Source organism: Loxodonta africana, chromosome 13 (genome assembly GCF_030014295.1).
Source record: "Loxodonta africana isolate mLoxAfr1 chromosome 13, mLoxAfr1.hap2, whole genome shotgun sequence".
Taxonomy (NCBI): domain Eukaryota; kingdom Metazoa; phylum Chordata; class Mammalia; order Proboscidea; family Elephantidae; genus Loxodonta; species Loxodonta africana.
Window position 1 is genome coordinate 37,456,426 of NC_087354.1, and position 24,055 is coordinate 37,480,480.

At 47.1% G+C, this 24,055-nt stretch overlaps 1 protein-coding gene across 2 annotated transcripts in view; it reads right to left on the reverse strand.

Annotated features, from left to right (window-relative positions):
* The window catches only part of TBC1D2B (TBC1 domain family member 2B), a 108,421-nt gene that overhangs the window by 4,352 nt on the left and 80,014 nt on the right, over positions 1-24,055 (reverse strand). For both annotated transcript variants that reach the window (XM_003413845.4, XM_023552965.2), the window contains exons 7-12: positions 22,164-22,274; positions 20,986-21,179; positions 15,908-16,402; positions 13,182-13,299; positions 5,572-5,757; positions 3,583-3,704 (exon numbers count right to left, since the gene is read on the reverse strand). In XM_003413845.4, the coding sequence (XP_003413893.1) occupies positions 3,583-3,704; positions 5,572-5,757; positions 13,182-13,299; positions 15,908-16,402; positions 20,986-21,179; positions 22,164-22,274 (1,226 nt within the window). The remainder of the gene's footprint in view (positions 1-3,582; positions 3,705-5,571; positions 5,758-13,181; positions 13,300-15,907; positions 16,403-20,985; positions 21,180-22,163; positions 22,275-24,055) is intronic.

The window sequence follows — 24,055 nt, forward strand, 5'->3', positions numbered from 1 at the left end:
TTACTATTTTCATTGTCTTCTCATATCTTCATTGCACCTTCCAGGCTTGGGGCAGAGGTGTAGTGTTGAAAGCAGCCAAAAGTATATACACAATTAAGAATACACAGGCCTTTAGTATTTTTTCCTTTTATATTCTAAAATACCCACTGCTTAGATATTTCTAATTCCCAGCCAGAGGATTCTCCTGAAAGGAGGTAAAAGGCCTGCTTTAAATGGGCAGTTCACAGAGAAGTTGCTAAAACACGTGAGCACCAGAGAACAGGAGTGGCCTGAACACAGTGAGGTACTGAGTGTGGATTTACCAGGTCTTGCCTGGCACTCAGCTCTGCTGACCGGGCTGCAGGAGGAGCAATGTGAAATGAAATGCTGGTGGGGCTGTGAGCCAGGAGCTCATGCAACTAGCCCTTTCTCTCCTATAGCTGCTAACCCACAGGCTCGACAAGCCTGAACCCTAAAATGTCCACCCCCTTCTTTGCTACAGTAAACTAATGCCAAAAGTTCAAAGTTAAATCAATATCTGTCATTCACCCATTCAGTCAGTCAATGCTGACTGAGGCCTACTAGCCCAGGTTGGGGATGCAAGGTGAATTGGACACTACACCTCTGCCCCAAGCCTGGAAGGTGCGATGAAGAGATGAGGAGACAATGCTCTGCACCTTAAAGGCTCCCAGAAGTCCTGCTGCAAAGAAGTGGGTTTAATCTTGTTTAACGCAACATCCCATTCAGACTAGCATTACTTGGAACCACTAGTCCAGGGGTGGGGCCAGGGCTTCTGTATTCTTTTGTTTTTTAAATCATTTATCTTTTGTTATTATTGTTGAAAATATACACAGCAGAACATATGCCAAATCAACAATTTCTACCTGTACAATTTAATGACACTGATTATACTCTTCAAGTTGTGTAACCATCCTCACCCTCCTTTTCCTAATTGCTCCACCCTCAGTAACATAAACCAGATGTCCCCTAAGCTTCCTATCTAACCTGCATCCACATTCTTAGTGACATCCTCCTGGTGATCCTGCCAGCCAGCCCGGCACTTGTTAATGCACCTGGGGACGCCTGGTCCAGTGAATCTTTACTTTCTAAAGAAAGCCGGTGGAGCAAGCGCTCCTGGAGCTGCTCACAAGGTGGCGCTGCAGGACCATCAGCGCTGCCGGCACCGCACAGCTGCGGGTAGCGACAGGAAGGAGGTGGCTGGCTGGGTGGGCTCTTGCCAAGCCCGCTCCCATCTGTGTCACGTTGGCAGCTTCCGACAATCCAGCTCACCCTGTCGGGGTGGTGCGTGATCAGTGTTTGGAACCAAACACTCTGAACACAGCACTAGTTTTTGGCATGAGAAAGTTCATTCAATGTTATTCGTAGTAATCCTGACCCAATGCGAAATCAACAAAAACTCTCAGGGCTCATTCCCGGACGCAGGATCAATCTTTCATGGGCAAATATTATCCTCAGATTTAGGTCACTGTTGTTGGTGTATTAATAAGCCTGAAAATATCTTAAAAACCCACTCCCCAATAAAAGATCCTAAAATTAATGATGACTTCTAGGAAACTAGGCAAGACTCCGGCCATCACTTTCTGCTCCCAGCATCCACCTCTCTGGCGCCTGTGGCCTTGCTCAATACAGCCACAGGGTGTAGCGTCTCAACCTGGTCCTACCCCCATCGCTCCAGCCCTGGCCACTCTTCTGCCCCGACTGTGCCCACTGCCCTGCAGCTCCCCTGGCTGACCGTGGCCTGGTCCCACTTCTCACCTCGTCAGCCAGGAAGAGGGCGCTGTCCTGGAGGGCAGCTCCTAGGCCCTGCCTCACTGCCAGAGTGCTTAATAGGGGCGAGCCAGTGTTTTCCAAGTAGACAGTGACCCACGAGTGGGTCAGGAAATAATTTAGTGGGTCATGGTACAGAATTTAATAAAAAATACCAGCATGTGTTGCACAGGTTTTTACCAAGAATTTCACACTTCAACAAATTCTTCAGTTTCAGTTATACACACTCTACTAGTATGTGTGTCTTAGGTTATAGTCAAAAAGGTCTGAAAAACAGTAAACCCCGATATTTCCTAGTGAAAGGACTCATTAGGTTTTTACGTATATGCACAAGCCGGATGCAGAAGTTCAAGTTCAGAGGGAGGGGCTATCCTCATCTGCCAAACCAGCGGCAGGTCCACACAAATCCCTGCTGACAGTTCTCTGTAGCTGTAATCCTAGAGAACAGGGCCTGACCCACCAGGACAGAACAGTCCCCCCACCTATCCCAAGCTCCTGAAGCCACCAACTGGGCTCCAGAGGACAATGGACAACAAAGGCTGGGGAGAGAGAGGGTGATACGGTTCCTGAACACTCGGCTGCCCAGGCCAGAAACTGCGGGTCTTTCAAGTTCAAATTCTTCCTCCACACTCTCTTCAGTCTGCTCTCTCTTCTCTATTTCTGGGGGTACCACCGCTGCAGGCACCACCTCTCGCTTGGACCCTCTAACGGCCACTCCCCCTTCATTGCCCAGCTGCCAGTCCTGCCCCAGTCTGACATGTCCTTCTCTCAACTTCCCAACCCTCTTAGGATAGAGTACAAAGTCCTGAACATAGTCTACAGAGGCGGTAACAGCCCAGCTCTGCCACGTCCAGCCTCAACCCTAGCATATTTCTCGCCCTCTAGTCACACGGTGCCAGCTGGTGGACCCACTTCTGCTACTGTCATTGTGTACTGTCAAGCTGATTCCAACTCACAGTGACCCCATGTGACAAAGGAGAACTGCCCATAGGGTTTTCTAGGATGTAATCTTCATGGTAACAGATTGCCAGGGCTTTCTCTCACGAAGCTGCTGGGTGGGTTCAAACCACCAATCTTTCGGTTAGCAACCAAGCACTTAACCATTGGGCCACCAGGGCTCCTTTGATTCACAGTTCCTCAAGCAGGCTATGTTCTCACATCTTGATGCCGCTACGCCTGCTGCTCCCTCTACCCAGGACACCTCTCCTCACTGCCCCCTTCCAGCTCCCAGCTGACCTAGCCTGCCCCCTGCCCATCATGGCCTGTGCCTTCCCCCAGACTACTGATCGAAAGATGCCATGACCCTTTCCCCCATCAGTTCTTCCTCTATTATCCCCAATACCTGGCTCAGGGCCTGCCATGTAGCAGGCACTCAATAAATGGTGGTAAGATAAATAAAAATGTTGCTTCAGGTTGTTGAGATTTGTTACCCAGTCCCAGTGCAGTCAAGTCGATTCCGACTCATAGCGACCCTATAGGACAGAGTAGAACTGCCCCATTGAGTTTCAGAGGAGCGCCTGGAGGATCTGAACTGCTGACCCTCTGGTTAGCAGCCGTAGCACTTAACCACTACGCCACCAGGGTTTCTGGTATTTGTTAGAGAAAGGATCAAACCATCTTTTGTCTCCGTTCCTCCCCAGTCTTTAGAAGTCCCCCAGTGCTCACGTCCCTCCCCATTTCTTTTCTGCCCTGTCATACACAGTTCACCCAGGATGACTCTGAGTTTGGGGGCAACAAGGACAGGTCTGTTCTCAAGGAGGCAGAGGTCAGGATTGCTACTCTCTTGGATGTCTGAGCACTCCCCCAAGGACTCACCTAGCATCTAGGATAGTGCGAGTGAAATAACGGAGATACTTGAATATGGACATGGAGTCTTGCAATTTCAGGATCTCCTCTTCCTTGTATTTAAAAAGTGCCAGGGCAAAACGGAAGATAACCTGTGAATGGACAGGACAATCCGTAAGCAGAGAGGCACCGTGACTCCAGCACAGCCTGGGCTCTGGAGTTCCGGTGTACGTGCAGCTGCCCCCCGGGTCCTGGAGAAGGCCACTAAAGCAGCTGGCAGGGCCCTGCCCTGGGCCAGGAACTTGGTCAGAGACAAAATTTCCACTGGCTGGGACAACACCCCTTTTTTACAGAAAAATGAATTCTCGGGATTTTTCAACATCACTTTAGCTGAGATCAAACCATTTCTGTACACAGTAGATTACTGTGGAATCCCTTTATATTCAGCTAATACTTCTAGTCAGTAAAGAATAAGGAATTAGAAATCATTTTCAAATATAATCAAAATCAGAGATTTTTGACTCTGGAACTCTGAGAAAGCTGCAGAGGCAAGCTGCATCTCAACTAGCGAACTGGAGTCCAAAGATGGACTTCTACTAAATATGGTGAATGAGAATCATGTTTTTACTGACTTGGTTTTGGGTGCTGTGTTTGAGGCTGGAGGAAATGGGCTCCTGGTGGTCTCACAGGTTCCACAGCTTTCGAACAACGGGCTTTCCCTGCATCTGAGGGGCGTGGGTGGCCTGCACCTGCCTGCACTTTCTTTTACAGGGCTTAACAGTCATGTTTCTTTGACCATTCTGCCTCGTGGCCCAGTGCTTCTACTTCTAGGACTAAATCTACAGATGCGCTCGTACATGGGGACAAAGATGTAACTATACGGACAGTCACTGCAGCGGTTTAAAATGACAAGAGATTCAAAACGACCTAAGTGTCCATCACACGGGACGGTTACATACATTTCTGTGCTTTTAGACCAGAGTTTACAAAATAGGACCCAGATCTCTATGCAGATTACGTCCCTAAGATATAATAAGGTGAAAAAAAATAAGTCTAGGTTCCAAAAACCCAAACCAAACCCAGTGCCATCGAGTCGATGCCGACTCATAGTGACCCTATACCAACCCTACAGGGCAGAGTAGAACTGCCCCATAGAGTTTCCAAGGAGCACCCGGCGGATTTGAACTGCCGACCCTTTGGTTAGCAGCCATAGCACTTAACCACTATGCCACCAGGGTTTCCAAGTCTGGGTTAGATACACATAAAAACACCTGGAGAAGGCTATGTGACAAATTGAGACGCGCAACCAGGAGACTGGGGAGGGAGAAGGATCCCTTTTTCCACCAATGCCCTCAGTAGTAGGACGTGGACTTCTGTTGTGGAAATGCATTAAACCCAAAATAACCAAACCTACTGCCGTCTAGGCAATTCTGACTCATAGCGACCCTATAGGACAGAGTAGAACTGCCCCATAGAGTTTCCAAGGAGTGCCTGGCGGATTCGAACTACCGACCTTTTGGTCAGCAGCCATAGCACTTAACCACTACGCCACCAGGGTTTGCTGGAAATGCATTACCTATTCAAAAACCTTTTTTTAAAAAAAAACACACAACAGACTGGGGTGGGAGGTCATGGGCAGCAAGGCTCTGGAGGTGGCTCCCTGCGTTTGTCCCCCTGATCCTTGGCTTATCAGAATCTCTGGGCCGCCATCTCCTCATCCATACAATGGGAATAATACAACCACCCACAACTACAGACGGCAAGGCTCAGACTGCTAGCCATCAAAGCTCTCAGTGCCAGGCTCAGGGATTGGCGCAGACTAAAGTTTTCTCATGGCCCAGCAGATGACCGCTGTTTCCTGAGCTCTCATACCACCCCCAGCAGCACACCATATTGGCATCTCCCTGGCACTGTGGTAATCCTCACAGGCTCTAGGTGGCCACCCACTCCGCCACCATGAACGCTGCCCAGGGTCACCAAGTGTGTATATCTGAAAACAGTTCAGCTGGGCAAACCCACCTTTGGTCCCTCGTAAAGGAAAGAGTCCCATATTTTAAAGAGGATGTCACTAACGACACTATCCACAAACACTACCAGGAACCAGTTGAATGTGATGAGGGTGTAGTCAACTTTATACTGTTCAAAGTGGGTGTGCAATCGAGGCAGTTTTTCACTCATGAGGTCTCTGAACACCCGCTGGTCCACCTGGAAAGAGAACAAAGAAGGTTATGGGGTCCACCATAACACCAGCCAGCACACAAGGACCACCGTGCACTCTGACACCCCGGAGGTAGAGACCCAGCGTGGCGCACAGCTGGTTCCCACATGCACTGCATTCTCACCACTCTGCGCTCCCAAAGCAGCTGACCCAGCACATGGTAGGCATGTGTCAAGTGCCCAGCGAATGTGGCGGAGCAAACCACTGTCACCCTTTCCACAGCGAACAGGAGGCAAATGTTTAAGCCAGAAACCAACTCCTCTGCTCAAAAGTGACTGTGAACAGATAGCTGCAGAGTCCACAGAATGGTCATGCTGACAACAAAGGACTATAAACACAAGGCCTGGGCAGATGCAAGTTTTGAGCCAAAGAGAAAGTGTGACATCACCATTGGCCATTCAATATTTACTGGCCTGTACATGGGGCAGTGAGGTACCTGGGCAGTACAAACTGTTTGTGCTCAACTGTTTGTACTAACCTAGAGGCTGACAGTTTAAACCCACCCAGTGGCACCATGGGAGAAAAGTCTGGCAATCTGCTTCTGTAAAGATTACAGCCAAGAAAATCCTATGAAGCAGTTCTACTCTGCAACACATGGGGTCACCATGGGTATGAGTTAGAATCAACTCGATGGCAATGGCATTTTCTTTAATAGGGCAGTGAGGGTAGCAAGGACTCAGGAGTCGGGTGGACCTGAGTTTGAGTCTCAGCTCCACCACTCGCTAGCTGGGTGGCCTTGGGCAAATCATGCTCTTAAAGCGCCGGGCCTCAGCTGGGAAACAGCTGATAATATCTACCTTATAAAGCTATTACTAGTATTAAATGAGACTTTTATCAGCCACCTACCACACGACAGACAAGCATTAGGTGGTTACCATCATTCTGCGTCAGGCACAGGGCCAGTGCCGGGCACGGGGCTGAATAAGGTACAGGTCAACGAGCTAAAAGACGAGTTGGGGGGCCAGAGACACGGCTTATTATAATAACGGTGGTCTAAGCCCCGGTAAAGGTGTGCTCAGAGCATCACGGAGCCCAGGAGGGGCCCCAGCCAGGTCCGGAGGAGGAGCAGTGCTTACGGGCAGGGTTCCCGGCAGTAGAGGCAGGCGAGACAGCACTGCCAGCACAACCCAGTACAGAGGGCCAGTATGTTACTGTGGAGTCAAGACGGCATCCTATAGGCCAGAGCCTGTTCCAGTCTTTTTTCTCTGACCCACAAGAAAAAAGACATTTTCAATGCTCTCTCGGTCAACGCATTAATCTGTGTGCATATATACAAAACAGAAACAAAAGTTTCACAAAACACATTTAACCTTACACAGTAGAACTTACTTCGATGCTTTCAGTTTTAGTCTAATCGATTTCATTTGAAGAAGAAAGCTAGTGCTGACCTACCAAACCGAGCCATAGTATAAAAGCACAATGGGCAATGAGAAGCATTAGGGGCTTCAGGCAGGGGACGCGTGCCCCTTGCCTTGTACCCGAGGCCCATCACTCCATTTGCACCGGGGAGGCTGAGCTGGCGGGGGAAGCCTGGGTGGAGACAGGGTGCCCTGCTGGAGGCCAGGCCGTGGTCCAGCAGAGGGGAGGCGGAAAGGCAGTGGGGTGGAGAGCACGTGGCCTCAGGGCTATTTTGGAGATAAAATCTATAGAACTTAAAAACCCTTTTTGGGGGGCACATCAGCCCTGGGGCAAGGACTAGAAGGCAGGAGGGGACAGGAAAGCTGGTAAGGAACCCAAGGTTGAGAAGGGAGGGTGTTGACATGTCGTGGGGTTGTTAACCACTGTCATAAAGCAATACGTATACTAACTGTTTAAAGAGAAACTAGTTTGTTCTGTAAACCTTCATCTAAAGTACAAAAAAAAAAAAGATTTAAAAAGCATTTGAGTAATATTCTAAGTTATTTTCAAAGATTTATGTTAAATTCTTTATAAACAAAAATTTTAAAGCATGCTTTCATTTTAAAAATTGATAATATGTTTCAGAGTTACAACTTAGACCTTCATGTTACTTTCAGAATTGGGCTCCTTTCTTTTCTCACTTTCTAAAAAAGAAGAAAAAAAAAACAACTCTTTTGGGGCTATTGCGGGTCAGGAAAAGGAGGTGCTCAGAATCCCCAGGCTTCTGACCTGAGGCAGAGAGGGCAGAGGTGTGGTCCCCTGAAGCCGGCTCACAGGACTAATGGCTGGCCTGAGGGACTGGGCCATGCTGGTGCCTGAGGGGCATCTCCACTAGGCTATCCACAGGCCTCAGGAGACCTGGAGTTGAGGCTCCAGGAGAGACCTCGGCTGGCTCGAGATGTCACCATCAGATGTGGCAACACCTGAGAAAGAATGAGATCGGCTGAGGAGAGCAAGCCTCAGAGACACAATGGCCAATGCCAGAGCCCCACGGAGTGAAGGCAAAGGTGACGGACAGCCAGCTCCATGTGAAGTATGAAAGATGTCAACCTCTTAGTATGCCAGGAAGTGTCTGTGAATACCAAGGACAGCATACACCAAGTCCTCCTGCACTGCTGACGGGAGCGTAAACTGCTATAATCACTTGGGAGGGCAATTTGGCAGCTTCCAGAAAACATGAAGACGCTCACACCCTACAGCAAATTGACTCCTAAATCTATATCCCAGAAAAACTTATAAAACTTCCAATTGCACATCAGTCAATTTAGGATAAAAGGTGAGATAATTCTTGGGATTACTAGAATACCGAAATAACTAGAACAATTAAGACAAACTTTAAATAATCCAACATTTTAAAATGTTCTTTTTAAGGACAATCCAAAACTTAAAAAAAAAATCAATTTCATTTCCTTGTTGGAAGTTTTATTTTTCTTTATAAAGAAGCCTGGACAATTATAAATATTTAAAAAAGCCAAGGTAAGATAGGTTCAAGTAGGCATTACTAGCTGAAAGTTAATTTAAAAATTTTAAAGGCAAAATAACTTAAGAAGCTAAAAATATTACTAGAAACTATAGAAAGTTGTAAATCCACCTTAGGGTGCTTAAAGGACAACAAAATACAGAATTTATGGTCAGAAACATGCATTTTTGACCAATTTGCCTTTTGACTAGAAGGAAACAAAGACAAAATGTCAAAGGTATAAACTGGCTAAAATGAATTATAATTAATTTTCCTTAAAGACTTTTGGGAAACGAACGTACGTAAGAAGCTATAAAACCGATCCATGGTTTGTAAAAAGTACCAACCTTTCTCACCCATATTCGCCCCCCTCCCCACCCCATAAAATTTTGATAAGTCTGCGAAATACTAAAGACCCTTTAAAAGCTGGGAAAAGCCACCCCACAATGCACACGAGTTACCCCTGAGGACAAACGAGGCATGGAGGCCCTCTGTGGTCATTGCCCTGGAAGGCCTGCCCCTCCCTCGCCCACAACACCCCGTCCCCACCTAGAGGGCAGAGTCAGCACTGGTCTCTAGGAACAGCACTTCTCTGTTTTATTCCATTCCTCGACATTCAAACGACGACTACCATTTCTGCCACACTTCATGGGTAACTGGGGATACAGGCATGATAGGGACCAGGGAGCTACCTTTATGGCAAGGGACATGGACCACTGATCAAAAGGGATTCACTCTGTCTGGAGGGTCAAGGCTGAAGACACTCGGGAGCAAGGCAAGTATGAGCTGGCCTCAAACGGGGAGAAAGTCGCACGCACTTCTCTTCCCCTAGTCAGTTGGCAGGCTGGGCCTCATTCTTGAGGCTGCCCAGGTGCTTGGTAGACGGCTGGCCGTGGAGCAGGCTGCCAGGGCTGCCAGGAAACGAGGGCTCAGCCTCTGTCTCACCCCGTCCCCGACTGGGCGCTGGAGGACATGGAATGACTGTGTCATTCATCTCTGCGTCCCCGGTGCCTAGCACCAGGTCCTGGCATCCAATGTGCACTAACTCAGATGATGAAATGAGTAGAAAAAGTGGCATGCATCTGGACTGCAGCAGCAGCAGGCAAGGGTCTCAGGCACCTGGCCCTAGCAGGAGGCAGCTCTACCGTGGTTTGCTCAGGGCCAGGGTTGACTGCACACACAAAGCCAATTCCGTGCTCAGGTGAGCTTTACAAAGTGCTACCAATAGGAGAACAGTGAACGAAAGAAAGTATGTGCAAACACCTGACGGAATGCCAGAGCTTCCAAAAACGACAGCTAAGAAGCAGATCATGACACAGGAAAATGCTCACACTTTAATGTGAACCAGCCAGGCCCACCATGCTCTCAATGTGGAGACGTACATGTACTGGGAAAAAAGGCAGAAAGGAAATACATAAAAATGTTAACTGTGGTTCTCTACGTGGTAGGATAACAGGGGACTTTCATTTTCTTCTTAGTATCTTTCTATATGGCCTAATTTTTGCCTATATATTGCCTATAGTGTCTAATTTTTAGTAAGCGTCTACTAGTTTTATAATTAGGAAAAAAAAGTTTCCTTAGAATTTACATTTATGTTTATGAGACAACTGCATGCAAATTTTATCCACATACTTAAAATAGGTCTTTCCTCTTTGCTTATAAGAACAATATCACTAATAACTACTGTTGAGCTTTTATAATGCTCCAGGCATTAGGTTAACCTTTTATGCATCACCTGAATTCAATCTCAAACACTCTCTCTCAGGTGGGTATCATCCGCATTTGACAGATGCGGAAACTGAGGCCTGGCGCTGTGAAGTGATGGTCCCCACTCCACAGCTCACAGGTGAGAGGGCTCACTTCCTTCCTGGCCCAAGCTCCTAACCAATGTGCTCTACCACCTGGCAGAGGAATTATGAAAGATCTATGTTTCATTTCTCCTATTCTGAAGTCCTGTCACCTGAGATTTTTAAATTTAGGTCTTCAAAGTTACTAGCTTTTAGCTGCCCATGAATACAGACCACTTTCTTTACTGACCTCTTTAATCCCACCCAGCTCTAACTGCTGCCTCTTCCCACTGCCATTTATTTCCTACTTTACCCACTATTGTGACAGAAAACAGATCTGTAGGTAAAGTGAAGCAGTCCGGGGGAGACCAGATAAGCCTTCTCCCCTGAGATCAGTCGACATTTGTAAAGCTGGGTCAGGGGGTTGGGGGGACAGTCTGCCCCAGGAAGGCCAGGGCCCAGCATCACCTCACCACCCTCCTGCGGTGTCCTGGGAGGCAGCAGGCACAGTGGGGTGAGCTTGGGCCCAAAGCCACAGAGGTCTGGGTCTGGACTCTAGCTCAGACTTAGTGTCTCTGAACCTCAGTTTCTTACAAGTAAAACGGGGACGATGATCCCTACACCTCACAGGGCTTGATGAAGCTGTGAAGCTGCCAGCGCCGGGCTGGTGCTCACTAAAATGCAAGCTTTCCCTGGTCAAAGAGTTCACAAAAGCTTAGATGTTTATGATGCTGGTGCTAGGGTGCCGCCGACCAGCTGAAAGACGAGCAGGCCAGCAGTAATAAAGGAGCACTGTAACTGCTGTCCCAGAAGCCTGGGGAAGGGACTGGAACAGAAGCAGGGTCCTGAAGTTGGCCTCAGGAAGGCAGGAGAGCTAAGACTGAGCAGGAGCCTGGTGGGGAGACATCAGGGGAAGGTGTTCCAGGCAGAGGAAGTATATACACAAAGCACACAGAGCTCAGGGCAGGACCAGAGAATAGGGAATTCTACTGGGCACCAAGACGCTGCACAGGTGGGCAGGGACCACAGTGTGGAAGGAGGGCCCCCGCGGCCATGCATAAGCACATGGCTTTAGCCTGAAAGCTCTAAGGACCTCTATGACTCCAGCAGGGGGGTGGCATGACTTGCATCTGAGAATGAGATGGGAAGGTGGGTCACTGAAGGCAGGAAGGAAGGAGAAGTGGCAACTGCAGTGGGGCAGGAGAGAGGCAATGCTGACCTGACAGAGGTGAAGGGTCAAAGGGTATATGAGAGCCACCAGGCAGGTGGCAGTGACTGGTGAGTGACTATGTGGATACACAGGAAAGGAATGAAGAGGAATCTAAGATGACTCAGGTGTCTGGCCTGGGAAGCTAGAAATGTGGGTAGTGTAGATAGTCATGGGGGCAACAATCCTCCCCAAAGGCAGAAACGCAAATATAAAGAACCAGGAGAAGAGAACCCACTCTAAATATACAACAGGGGGAATTTTATTCAGGTAGCTGGTTACACCAGTGACAGAAAAGCTGAAACCAAACAGCTGATAGGAAAGCAGCCCAGAGATTAGCAATGGCAGGAGTCACTGCCACCCCTGGGTTGGGGGGATACGGGGCGGGGGACAGCTGGCATGGAGGACCCAATCAGCTGGGAGCTGGAGGCATGGGGATGAAGCCACTGTCAGAGGCCGTGCCCATGGCGGAGTGAGGGGAGCCACATCTCTAACTCCAACCTGCAGTGTCTCCACTGCTGACTCAGGAGCTGGGACACAGCCTGCGGGCCATCCCTGTGATACCGCATGGAGCAGTATGGACCTGTGAGCAAGCAGGCCAAGAGGTGACACAAACCTGGAGAAGAGGCTGCCACACAGCAGGCACTGACGCTGGCACCACTGTATGCAAGAGGCACACGTGACTGAAGGTGAGACGTGAGAGGGGTGGCCAGGCAGCAAGCAGAGAGAGGGACACATGGAAGCCCATGCTAGTGGCAGCCCAGCCTAAGGAAGTGGTGCCCTGGCCCACAAGGGCCAAGGGTTTGGTCCAGGGCTATCCCAAGCATGGAGACAAAATTGGGCTCTCCCAGCCCACACCCTCCTACACTGTCCCCTGGCTTCAGAGGCTGGGTGTGGTGTGGTGGACATGAAATGCGTGGCTCAGGCCTCCCGTCCAATGGCCCCAGCAGCTGCCCCTCTGGGTCCATCACATCTGCTCACAGAGGCCGTGTGCTTCCTGCAGGTTGCTCCCAGTCGAGGAGTGTGCACAGCAGGGGCACTAATGCAGGCCCATTCTTGTGAGGCTCAGGGTCCTTCAATAGGCAACCTTGGCTTAAGGACACCCCACTGACTTGGCCAAAACTTTCTTAGAACTGCACAGAAGCCTGAGTCTTCTCCTGCCCAATCCTTCCTTCCCCTGGCTCCCTGCCCGTTCATCCTTCATGGATGTTTCCCCTCACAAATCTCTTGCTCACTTGATCCTACCTTGGCATCTGCCTCTCGGGTTTGTGCCCAGGGGGAGAGAAAGCTGGGCAGTGAAAATGATATCAGGTTCTCACTGTGAGAGAACAATTAACTGGCTGGTTTTCAGTGCGCTGAGTGAGCCTCCCCCCAGTACTCACTTCCAAACAGCTCGAAACACAGCCTCAGGGACATGCCCGGTCTTGTCACGCTTTCTTCAGGGCTCAGTCGCTGAAGTCACACACATGAAGCTTCCCCTCCCACAAGGGCTTAGTTCAAGTCACATTCCAGCTATAGCTCTACAAGGTGGTGACTGAAGCACAATATTTTTAGAAGTACCTGGGATCCTAAAAGAGTCTTTGTGTAATAGTCTCGAGGCATGAAAACTTCCACTATGGTGACTAGACACCAGAAAGCGTCTTCTTGTTCCAGATACAGGAGGGCCACTGCCACCAATCTACGAGCAAACAGAGAACAAGGTGAGCGCTGGCACCATGCGCCCAGATGCAGACGCTGCTGCCAGTCTTCAGAGACGTCTGTACAACGTTTCTTCTCTCTCCTGGCCAAAGCTGTTTCTAGCTCTCCAGTCAAGAACACTACGTGTTTCTGGGCAGGTGACGTATGTTCTAAGGTTTGAGAAGTAAAGCTACACATCCCCCTTCACTCCGTTCAAAGAAGATCAGATTGTTTCCCAATACTAGCCTCGTTAAAAAAAAAGTCTGTTTTCATTATAAAATTTTTGCTAATGCAGCTAATGCTGTGAGTTACTGTTCAGGCAGTTCCAACTAACCCTTTTCTGGACAAGAAATCCAGAAGCAAACGTGAATGTAAGTGGCAAAGATCACATGAAGGCTTAGAAACAACTCTCCCAATATCATCCAGCTTCCACACTGGGGGAATGAATTGGGGCTTTATAAAAAGAAACCCTTCTGAGGGACCTTCTAGCAGCAATGTGTCCACAGGATGCACATGAGGTGGGAAAGGAAGGAGTATGTGTCACCTGTTACTGGGTCATCATGTACATTTGGGTCCAGCTATTTCCATGCTGTCACTAATCAAGAGGTTACTTATCCAGGAATCTCAGGTATCCCAAGTATGGCTCTGAGCAGGCATTCAGGACACAAAGACGGAAAGAAAGAGGCGAGAGAAAAGCCTCTCTCCACAAAACTCAAATCCAAGGACCTCTGTCCACAGCTTGACGCTTCGGTGCGCCACGCCCAGGAACATTCCTGAAACTCCTCAGGATTTTTTCTTTTTCCTTCCCTATACAAAATTATAATGAATTTGTCTCAAATTAAAAAAGGAAAAAAAAAAAAAAAAAGACCGGAGGTAGATGGGAAGGGGCTGTGTTGAGTAGGCGTAACAGGCATGGAGAACAGAAAGGTGACACCTGGCAGAGACGGAGGAGAGAAAAACAGGAAACATGAGCACAGAAACCACGTCCCACAGCCACCGCAAACACCAAGAAAAGGGTAAAGAGCCCAAACTCAGCAGAGCCTTTGAGGGCATCGCTTTAAAGTAACTGATGTTCCAGGTAGTAGGCCTGAATCATCTAGAAAAAGCTCAAGTTCCGGGTGCTCGGAAAGCATGGACATGCACAAAATATTTCAAGGAAAAAAATTCAATAAAATGAACATTTAGAGGCTTTAATGCTGGTGGGGGTGGAGGTCCAGAGAGAAAGCTTCTCTGGAAAATGTATTTATGTCTAGAATGACTGATTCCATGACAAAACCAGACAAACGGAGCATCACTGCACCAGAAGGAATTGCCACAGCTTTTTCTTAGTGTCCCCAACAGGCATGCTCAAGTCCTCACCGGGACCCCTTAGGGGCTGGAGAGGTTTTCAGCCTCTAGGAGCTTTTAGGTGGAGTGCACAATGTGAATGTGGATTTCAGCAAAACAAGGCTGCTTTGCCAGGCAGTATCCTACTTACTGGCCTTTTCTGAATGGGGGACTGTCTAGGAGCAGCGGGCGTCCCCCGCGGACGCCCCCTTCACCTTCCCAGGGGCCCAGCGTAGCTGCCCTCTCTTCACCACCACAGAGGTAACGACTTCCTGGAAACCACTCGGTTTCGGGGCTTTCCCAAGTTGACGTTCCAGGTTAAAAGGCTTTCCTCCTGCAATATTCTAACTTCAGGTGGGAACAGATATCCCTCACCTGTTACCTGCAGGTCAGCATCTGGCACGAGCAGGATTAAAAAGGCCTATGAGCAGCCAGAATACATGCCAGCATTCAAAACCTCAGGCTCACACACTGCACTCACTGCACTGAAGTACACACACGGGGTGTCACCGTTCTATTTCTAACAAGCTTGGTTACCTAATTTCACTACACAGAGTGGAAGAGAAAAGGACAATTACAGGGATGGCAGGAAGCAGAAACAGCAGGAAGTGTGCCAGCAGGTCAGAATCAGGCAGGTTGTAAAAAGCAGGCACAAGCACTCAGGAAGCCCAGTCCTGGGGAGCAGCTTCTCGGAGATCAGACCTCAGCACCTCCTGAGGCTCGTCCTGTCCCAGCACAGCCTGGATGAAGAGCCTGCATCTTTAAGAAAAGGCAAGAGGCTTTTCAGTGCCCTCTGTCTTGCAGGGAACTATGCAAGACCTTTAAAAGGTTACGGTCAAAAAGAAGACAAGTTTGGGCCCTTCCAGGGTTAAGCTTCAGCTACATCAAGAATTGCTGGGAGCATGAAGACCCTCTATAAACAAGGAGTGGCTACCAGTTTTCACTTCATGCATTACAAACTAATGAAAGTGAACTTCTGATCAAAACCTGAGTGTGCTGACAACAGTGAGGAAGAAAAAATGAGGAACCAAGTTGTTTCAAAGGAATCTGACTTTGATGTTCTTAATATTTTCTAAAAGCACGTGTGTTTCTCAAAATTACCCTAGAATTGGGGATATTGCATAATTAAAACCAGTTTGCTACAACTAGTTCTTTCCCCTAAACAACTGGCTTTTCTTGGCCTACCAGGAGGGGAGGAAAGTTCAGGTAGAGCCTGGCACCTACAAGTTCTCCTGATAGCATCCTAATGGCAAACAGGGGCACTCTATGGGTTGGGCACCCACCTGTTCAGACCCTGGCAGTAGCCGATGTCGGGATTCCGCCAGGAGAAGGCAAGCAGGACGTTTCGTAACTTCTGTATGCCTTCTGAGGTGGGACAGGAGTAATGTTTGTTGTTGGGCAGTGTCCGCAGCAGGTCCAGCTCGATCTGCTTGGAGGCCGGGTTCTGCTTCTCCAGTGCCTTCTGAAGCAAGGTTTGGAAGTACCCAGGCTCAGTGCTGTCCTTGAACTTCCTCGTGTGAAGGTCCACACACCACTTCCACACTTTGGAACGGTGATCGTGTGGAATGCCTGCACGGATCAGGTTTTTTAGTTCCGGGGAGCACATCATCTCCCTGTTCATTGTGCTTGCAAAATAGTTTTCCCACTTGACCCCGGTGGAAACTTCCTGGTTTTCTGTGAGGTAGAGCGTCTTTAGGTCCAATGCTCGGACTTTGGCTACCAACTTCTCTTCCTCATCGTCCTCAGGTACAGTCCTAAACCCGTAGATATCATATTCACTGTTGATAAAAACAAAATCAAGAGTATAAAATGACATAGTCTTGGCAAAAAGACCAGTGAAACAGAATAGAGAACCTAGACATCAATCCACGTATACACAGTATTTTGAAATATGACAGGCATTTTAAATCAGCAAGGAAAAATGAACTTCTCAATAAACAGGGCTGGGACAAGTGCCTTTCCATATTAAAAAAAAAAAAAAAAAAGGGAGTGTGTAGCAAGGTGTATATGAGTTTTTATGCGAGAGACTGACTTGATTTGTAAACTTTCCCTTAAAGCACAATAAAAATATTAAAAAAAAAATTAGATCCCTCCCTTCTTGATTCCATATAAACAAATCAGTTCCTTATGGATTAAGGCCCTAAATGTGAAAAGCATAGAAGAAAATACAGGCAAGACTGCAGACCAAGACCCAAAAGGAGACGGAAAAATTTGGCTACATCAACATATGTGTAAATGTATTTATATGTCATACCCATACATATATATAAATTCTATGCTTCAGAAGATATAATTTAAAAAGACAAGGAACAGCCTCAAAAACAACCAAAAAATATGTGCGTGGCTATATTTGTAAGCATGCACATAGCCGTAGGCATATATGTGTATAGGTATATATACATAGGTGTAATGCACATATATACGTATACGCATCTACGTGACTGTACACACATATGTTCATATATATAGTAATGCACATGGGGGGCGCAGTTACAGATACTTCTTAGACATAACCAAATACCTCATGGGATCGGATTTCTGGTTTTGGACGATTAGGACCATAGTCTTGTGGGACATCTTGGTCAATTGGCATACTATAGTTCATAAAGTTATGTTCTACATTCTAGTTTGGTGAGTAATGTCTGGGGTCTTAAAAGTTTGTATGCAGCCACCTAAGATACAACTACTGGTCTCTACTTGTCTGGGGAAAAAGTGAACAAAGAAACCAAAGACTTAAACTAGTCTACAGGACAAATAGTTTACATGAACCACGGCCTCATCTATTCTGAGAACAGAAGAACTAGGTGGTACCCAGCTACCACTGCTGACCATTCTAATCAGGACCACAATATATGGATCCTGATAGAACGGGTGAAAAATGTGGAACAGAACCTCAAATTTCTCAAAAAAAAAAACAAAAAACAAAAGACTGAAAAACCAGACCAATTAGACTACTGGACTGGAGGACTCCCCAGGAATACTGCCCTGAGATCTCTTCAAACCAAAAACTAACCCCCAAGGTCACCTTGTAGCTAAATAATAAATTGGCTCAAAAAAAATAATGAATATCACTCGTAAATATTATGCTCCTTAAAAAAACCCACCTATATGAGACCAAACGGTCAACAATTACTTTAAAACAAAGATGAGAACGTAAGAGGGCAGGAAAATTAGATTAACAGAAATGGAACAACCAGAATGGAAATACTGGGAATGTTCACACGTTGTGAAGAACGTAACTGATGTCACTAAACAACTTGTGTAGAAATTGTTGACTGGGAACCTGAACTGCTGTGCAAACCTTCAACAAAAACACAATAAAACATTATTTAGAGGAAAAAAAAAAAGACAAGAGAGAAAATATCTATACAGTAAAGAGGGATAAAGAGGAATTAAGGCTGAGGAGGCAGAACAATGGCCAGCAAAGATGCCTACGCCCTCATCTCTGGAACCTGTGAATATGCTGTGTGACTTGGCAAAAATAACTCTGCAAACAGAATTAAGGTTACAGAATTTAAACTAGGGCAATGATCCTGGATTATATGGGTGGGCTCACTGTAATCAAACCAGCCCTTCAAAGTGGAGGAGTCAGAAATCAGACAGGAGGAGAGGAGGCAGGTGAGATGTGAAGCCTGAGGACTTGACGGTTTCTGGCTTTGAAGATGTTGGAAGCTGGGGCCGTGAGTATGGGCCCAAGGGATGCTGTGGCTTCTAGAAGCAGGGAAAGGCCTTCAGCTGACAGCCAGCAAGGAAATGGGGACTTTAGTCCTACAAGGAACTGAATTCTGCCAACAACCTGACTGAGCAAGAGAAGGAATTCTCCCCAAGAGCCTCCAGAAGGGAACGTAGTCCTGCTGACACCATTTTAGCCTGTGTCGGATTTCTGAATCCGACTTCTGACCTATGATACATTTGCGTTGCTTTTAAGCCACCAAGTTTGTGGCTATGGCGGCAACAGAAAAGTGATACGGAGCCCCTTCCCACACTGCTGCTGAGTTTGTGAGCTGGCACGCGCACTACGAAAAGCAGGTCTAGCAGAGCTGGGGATCTATATTCCCTCTGGGGCAAGAATTCCACTTCTAGTCTACATCCTAGAGGAACTCTCACATGGACAAATCGAGACACGTACCATGATGTTCACTGTACCCGTTTGTCTTAGGAAAAAAAGAAAAGTTCCTAAATGTTTCCGAGGGAAAAAAATGAAGACATTGTGGTATACTTATACAATGAGGTACTATAAACCAAAACCAAACCAAACTCGTTGCCATCGAGGCAATCCAGGCTCACAGCAACATCACAGGGCAGAGTAGGCCTGCCCCAGAGGGTTTCCAAGGCTGAAATCTTTATGAAAGCAGACTGCCATATCTTCTGCATGAGGTAGTATACGGCAGCTTAAAAAAAACTGCTCGGGAGCAACATATATCAAACTAGATAATTTCTGGAAATAAGGTTGAATGAAATAAGCTGCAAAAAGATATGTATACGGTGGGGGTGGTGTGTAAAAAAGTGTCATCAGTTAGAAATACATAGTGAAGTATTTACAGGTGAAATTACGTGACATCTGGCGTTTGTTTTAAAAGCCTCCAGGGAAGAAATTTGGGGGTAGGGAAGTAAGACAAAAAAAGATTGGCAAAACATTACTAACTGTTAAAGCTGAGTGATGGTTGCGCGGTAGGGTTTGTTTTACAGTAAAACCTGCGGAAGCTGGAACTGTATAAGGCGGAAACCTGTCAGAGAAGGGAAACTAACATATTTTCCACTAAAGTGAGCGACAGAAAAGTGGTAAGGCTGCATCCAGTCAAAGGTGGAAGACTTCTGAGACCCAGAAAAGCATGGCTGTTCTGTTAAGTTCTGGCTTCCACAAGTTCACTGTATAATTGTCTACTACTTTGTATGCTTGAAATTTTCCATAGTAAAAATCTTTCTACGTATATGTAATGCTTGAAAACACACAAAATATGTAGCCAAAGTACAAAATGCACACGAGAAGGGCAGACACCAGTGACGGGCACTGGAATACCTCTGCTGGAATGTCCTCACAGGAGTTAACAATAATCACGAACGGAAAAGTGGTGCTTGGCTTGGAGGCAGAGCCACTGAGCCCAGACACCTGCATGCCGCGTCCGGGGTCCTGCCTTTGTCACCCACAGGCTGGGTGACCCTGGGCAAATTACATCCCCTCCCTGACCCCAGCTTCCTCATTTATAAAGTGAGGATAAGAACACCCGCCTCACTGGGCATTAAATACAATCCCACAGGTAAAATGCCTTGGTGCAGCCTCTGGCACACAGCAGACCTCAATAAAAGCGAGTTTTTGTCATGGTGATGTTGGTCATATGCTGGCAGCGTATTTTTTACCCGTCACCTGAGTAGCTGAGACAATGCAGACAGGTGCTGGGGGCTCAGAGGTGAAAGGTCATGGGAGGCTGAAGCAAGGCCTGGGCCCCAGAAAGATAGAGGAGGAGAAACTGGGCGAACGCAGCAAGCCAGGCTCAGGGACAGGGTGACAGGATCTGACCCAGAGTGGCAAAGGGGCACCAACAGAGGAGGAGGTTGGACCAAGGGAATTTGCAGATTTCTCCTATCTTCAATATTTCATAAGTCTCATTTTTTCCCCCTAGAAAATAGAACATAGGGTTCTTAACCCAAGACTGAGGAGCTGTGGCGGCACAGTGGTTAAGCACTTGGCAGCTAACTGAAAGATTGGCAGTTTGAACCCACCAGCCAGTCTGCAGGAGAAAGACGTAGCAGTCTGCTTCTGTAAGGATTTACAGCCTTGGAAACCCTATCAGGCAGCTCTACTCTGTCCTATAGGGTCACTATGAGTTGGAATCGACACGACAGCAACAGGTAACCCAAGATACTGATGGGTTTCCAGGTTCTGTGAATTTCCCCCAAATATATGCAATATTGTGTGTGCGTATGTGTGCGTGTGTGTTGCCAAGAGTATTTCAGGGTCAAGAGCGTGCCTGGCTTTTATCAGATATTCAGTGGGACCAGTGAATCACATTACCTAGGTATTTCTCACTTACAAAGAAAGCCAGTTCCCTACTGAGGGGTTCCTTTTGCTTTCAAGACAGCACATGTCTCAGGAGAGGACTCCTACTCCTTGGGAGCCTGGCTCCTCCTGCTGCCAGACCGGGAAAGGGTTTGGAATCAAAAGATCTGGACTGAGTTCCAGCTCCATCCCTTGTTTATTACTGGGAGGATGGTGACAGTAACCGTTGTACTGCCAGGACAGGGGTTGAAAGCATTAGATCAGACACACAACTGTGGAAAGCTTTCGCTGTCAAAAAGGGGGATTTCAGAAATGGGATTCCTGTGTGGTCGCACTACCCGCCGCAGTCACGAGCACCTTTACCTGACAAGATGAGGTTTAATGAACGCTTGCTCTGGCTGCTCTGGGCTCTCAACCTGCAAAGCGTCCTCCAGCAGCTGGGCTATGACATCCCGAGCAGGCCCCTGTTCTTCTGAGCAAACTGGCGTCTTCATTTCTTGAAGCAATATCAAGTATTTACTTTCTATTTGGCAGAGCTTGGCTTCTAGGCTAGAATACTGCAGAAAATTTGGTGGTTACTGCCATCCAGACAGAGACACAGGAAAAAGAATCCTTAGGGACCTCAAACAATCAATGAGTGACAAGCCCAAAACTATGAGGATGTAAGAGACAGATCCTATCAAAGACAAGAGATTTATTTATGCCACAGCCACCTGTCATATTTAGAACAGTCTGCCATGGGACCCTCTTCCTTCCTAGGGCCTAGCATAGAAGGGTGCAGACCATCAGATGTCTGGAGGCCAACACATGCATCAGCTCTGGGCAGGGGGATAGCAGCAGAAGCCAGGTCACACCCAATTACTGAGGTCAGGCTGTGTGCCACTTGGGACAGGGGCCATCGGTGGCCACCCCATGCTGCACCAACACTTTTCTAGGATGCTGTGACCCAGGACAAGCTCCCATCTGCCACTGTATCCCACAAATTAAATGCACCCCTAGAAAACATGCAGGAACAAGGTTTTAGAAGATGCTTTCAGGACTGTTCAAAATGGTATATAACAGCTGTTGACAAGTGATTATAACCGTAACGTCTGCAGTGCCTTTACACTTTGCAAAGCCTTTCCGTCCATAGTCATGTCTGACTCTTGCACCAAGTCTATCAGGCTCGAAGAGGAGGCATTATCCTCACCAGCCCACTTCATAGATAAAAACTGATTCACACTTAACAACAGAAATCAAAACCCAAATAACCTAAATTTAGGGGACCTTAGAATTGTGGGTTTTTTTTGTTTTCCTTTAAACTCCACTAAAAATGGGTATGTGTATATGGAAGTCACATCTCAGGGCATTTCTCTTTGTCTTCATCAAAGACACAGTGAGCCTAAGTCCACAGAATTACATACTATTTATATTTTAAATATATTTTGAAACCACTTCCTTGCAAGCATGGGATTTTAACTGGTTTTAAAGCCCATCCATTTTAGAATGGTTTTCTCATCGCACCTCCCTGCAGACAACAGAATATATCCACCCTTACCCACCTTGGCCATCAGATCCTTCTCTCTCCTTTCTGCATTTCTTCGTAGAGCTGCAAGTTCCAAAATCTCCTTATTTAGAAATTTATTTTGGGTTTTATATCCCTGCAGACTATCCTGTTGGGGAAAAGAAATCCATCAATTCACATTGGTTGAATGTTGACTACTATATGCATTTGGCTGCCTTACCAATCAAATAGCCCGGCTAAGTTAGAGAGCCCTGGTGGCGCAGTGGTTAAGAGCTACGGCAGCTAACCAAAAGGTCAGCAGTTCGAATCCAACAGCCGCTCCTTGGAAACTCTATGGGGCAGTTCTACTCTGTCCTATAAGGTCGCTATAAGTCAAAATCAACTTGACGGCAATGGGTTAAGTTAGAGAGAGTTCTGAGGAACTGGAAGCTCTTATTGGGCACTTTCCCACTAGTGCCGGCGGCCACTCTTGGCAGTAGAAGGCAGACAGGCACTACTGCTGCAAGGGAGGATATGGGGAAAATTTACTTAATGGTGGTGACTCCTTTCAACTGAGACAGGAGAAACTCCTCCTTAGGGGACTTGGCAAATTTTTGTCTATGCACGTCCATTGAGGTGGTACAATTAAGCAACATCTAATACTCATTTTTTTTTTAACTAAAGAAACGGAACACATTTTCTGTAGGCTCTCATTTTTACTTAACCAGTTTATGTAGAAAACGCTACAAATACAGCAAAAGCCCTTGACTACAGAATTATACTTAATAATTAAATCACATTGTATGAAGTGTTAAGAAAACATTTTCACCAACTTTTTTATATTAAAAGGTTACAAACCTATGGAAGAGTTGAAAGAAAAGTACAAGGAAGACAATATACTCTCCACCTAACATGTTAACTTTGCCACGTTTGCTTTATCTCCTAAGGGAACACAGCAAGCTGGCGGCTGGCTCTGCCAAGCCCAACCTGGAGTGCAGGTCTGGCAAAGGCAGGTGACATATGTTAGTCTCAGCCCTGCGAACTCTGAGTAAAAAGAAGTAAAAGGAGCCAACAGAAAAAGGGAGAGTTTTCATGTATATGCTGTGAACATAAAGTTCAGGGAACTTCTTTAGACCAAGCTAATAATAATAATAATGATAAAGTTGAACTGAAGATGCTCCCAAATAAAGGTACTATTGAGAACCACCCCTGAGACTCTTAGGGCAGTGATTTCTAAATGCTCTCTACCAGCTTTAGTCTTTATTAAGTGCGATATTCCCTCTTTCTGACTATTTCTCTTTTATAACCTGACAGGCTGGTGCCTGGGATTCCTGAGGAGGTTTTGGTCCCTCGACGGAGAAGAAATTCTGCTTCCAGACAGCCCCCAGGGCAGGCCAGGGATGGTGAGGAAAGGTACTAGCTGCTTGTGCTGTCACAGAAGGACACCACTGCCATCCCTCAGAGACGTCTCTGAAGACGTTCCCATCTCCAAACTAGAAAATACCACGGGGTACACAATTTCCTCCATAAAATACCCACAAACTGACAATGTTTACATGGTCCCCACAGCTGTTAACATTTATGGAGCACTTGCTATGGGTCAGAGGGGCCCTGTGCTAGCACTTCAGGCTCCTATCTCATTTAAACCTCACAGCTCTTACCAAAAAAACCCAAATCTACCACTGCTGAGTCGAATTCTGACTCACAACTCTCAGGTGGCCATTACTGTTATCACTATTTGCTAGGTAAAGAACTGAGGGGTTGCCCAATCACACAACCACTAAGGGTGTGGACCTTGAACCTGGCCTCTGAGAGCCAGGCCTGGTGAGCTTTTCTTTGAGCTCAGCTCCCCCACCCCCCTCGCCCCCACTCCTGATATGCGTCACACCAAGGCAGCCTCAGCAAGACCACACATCACTACCAGCATTCCCATATCTAATGTCAAACACA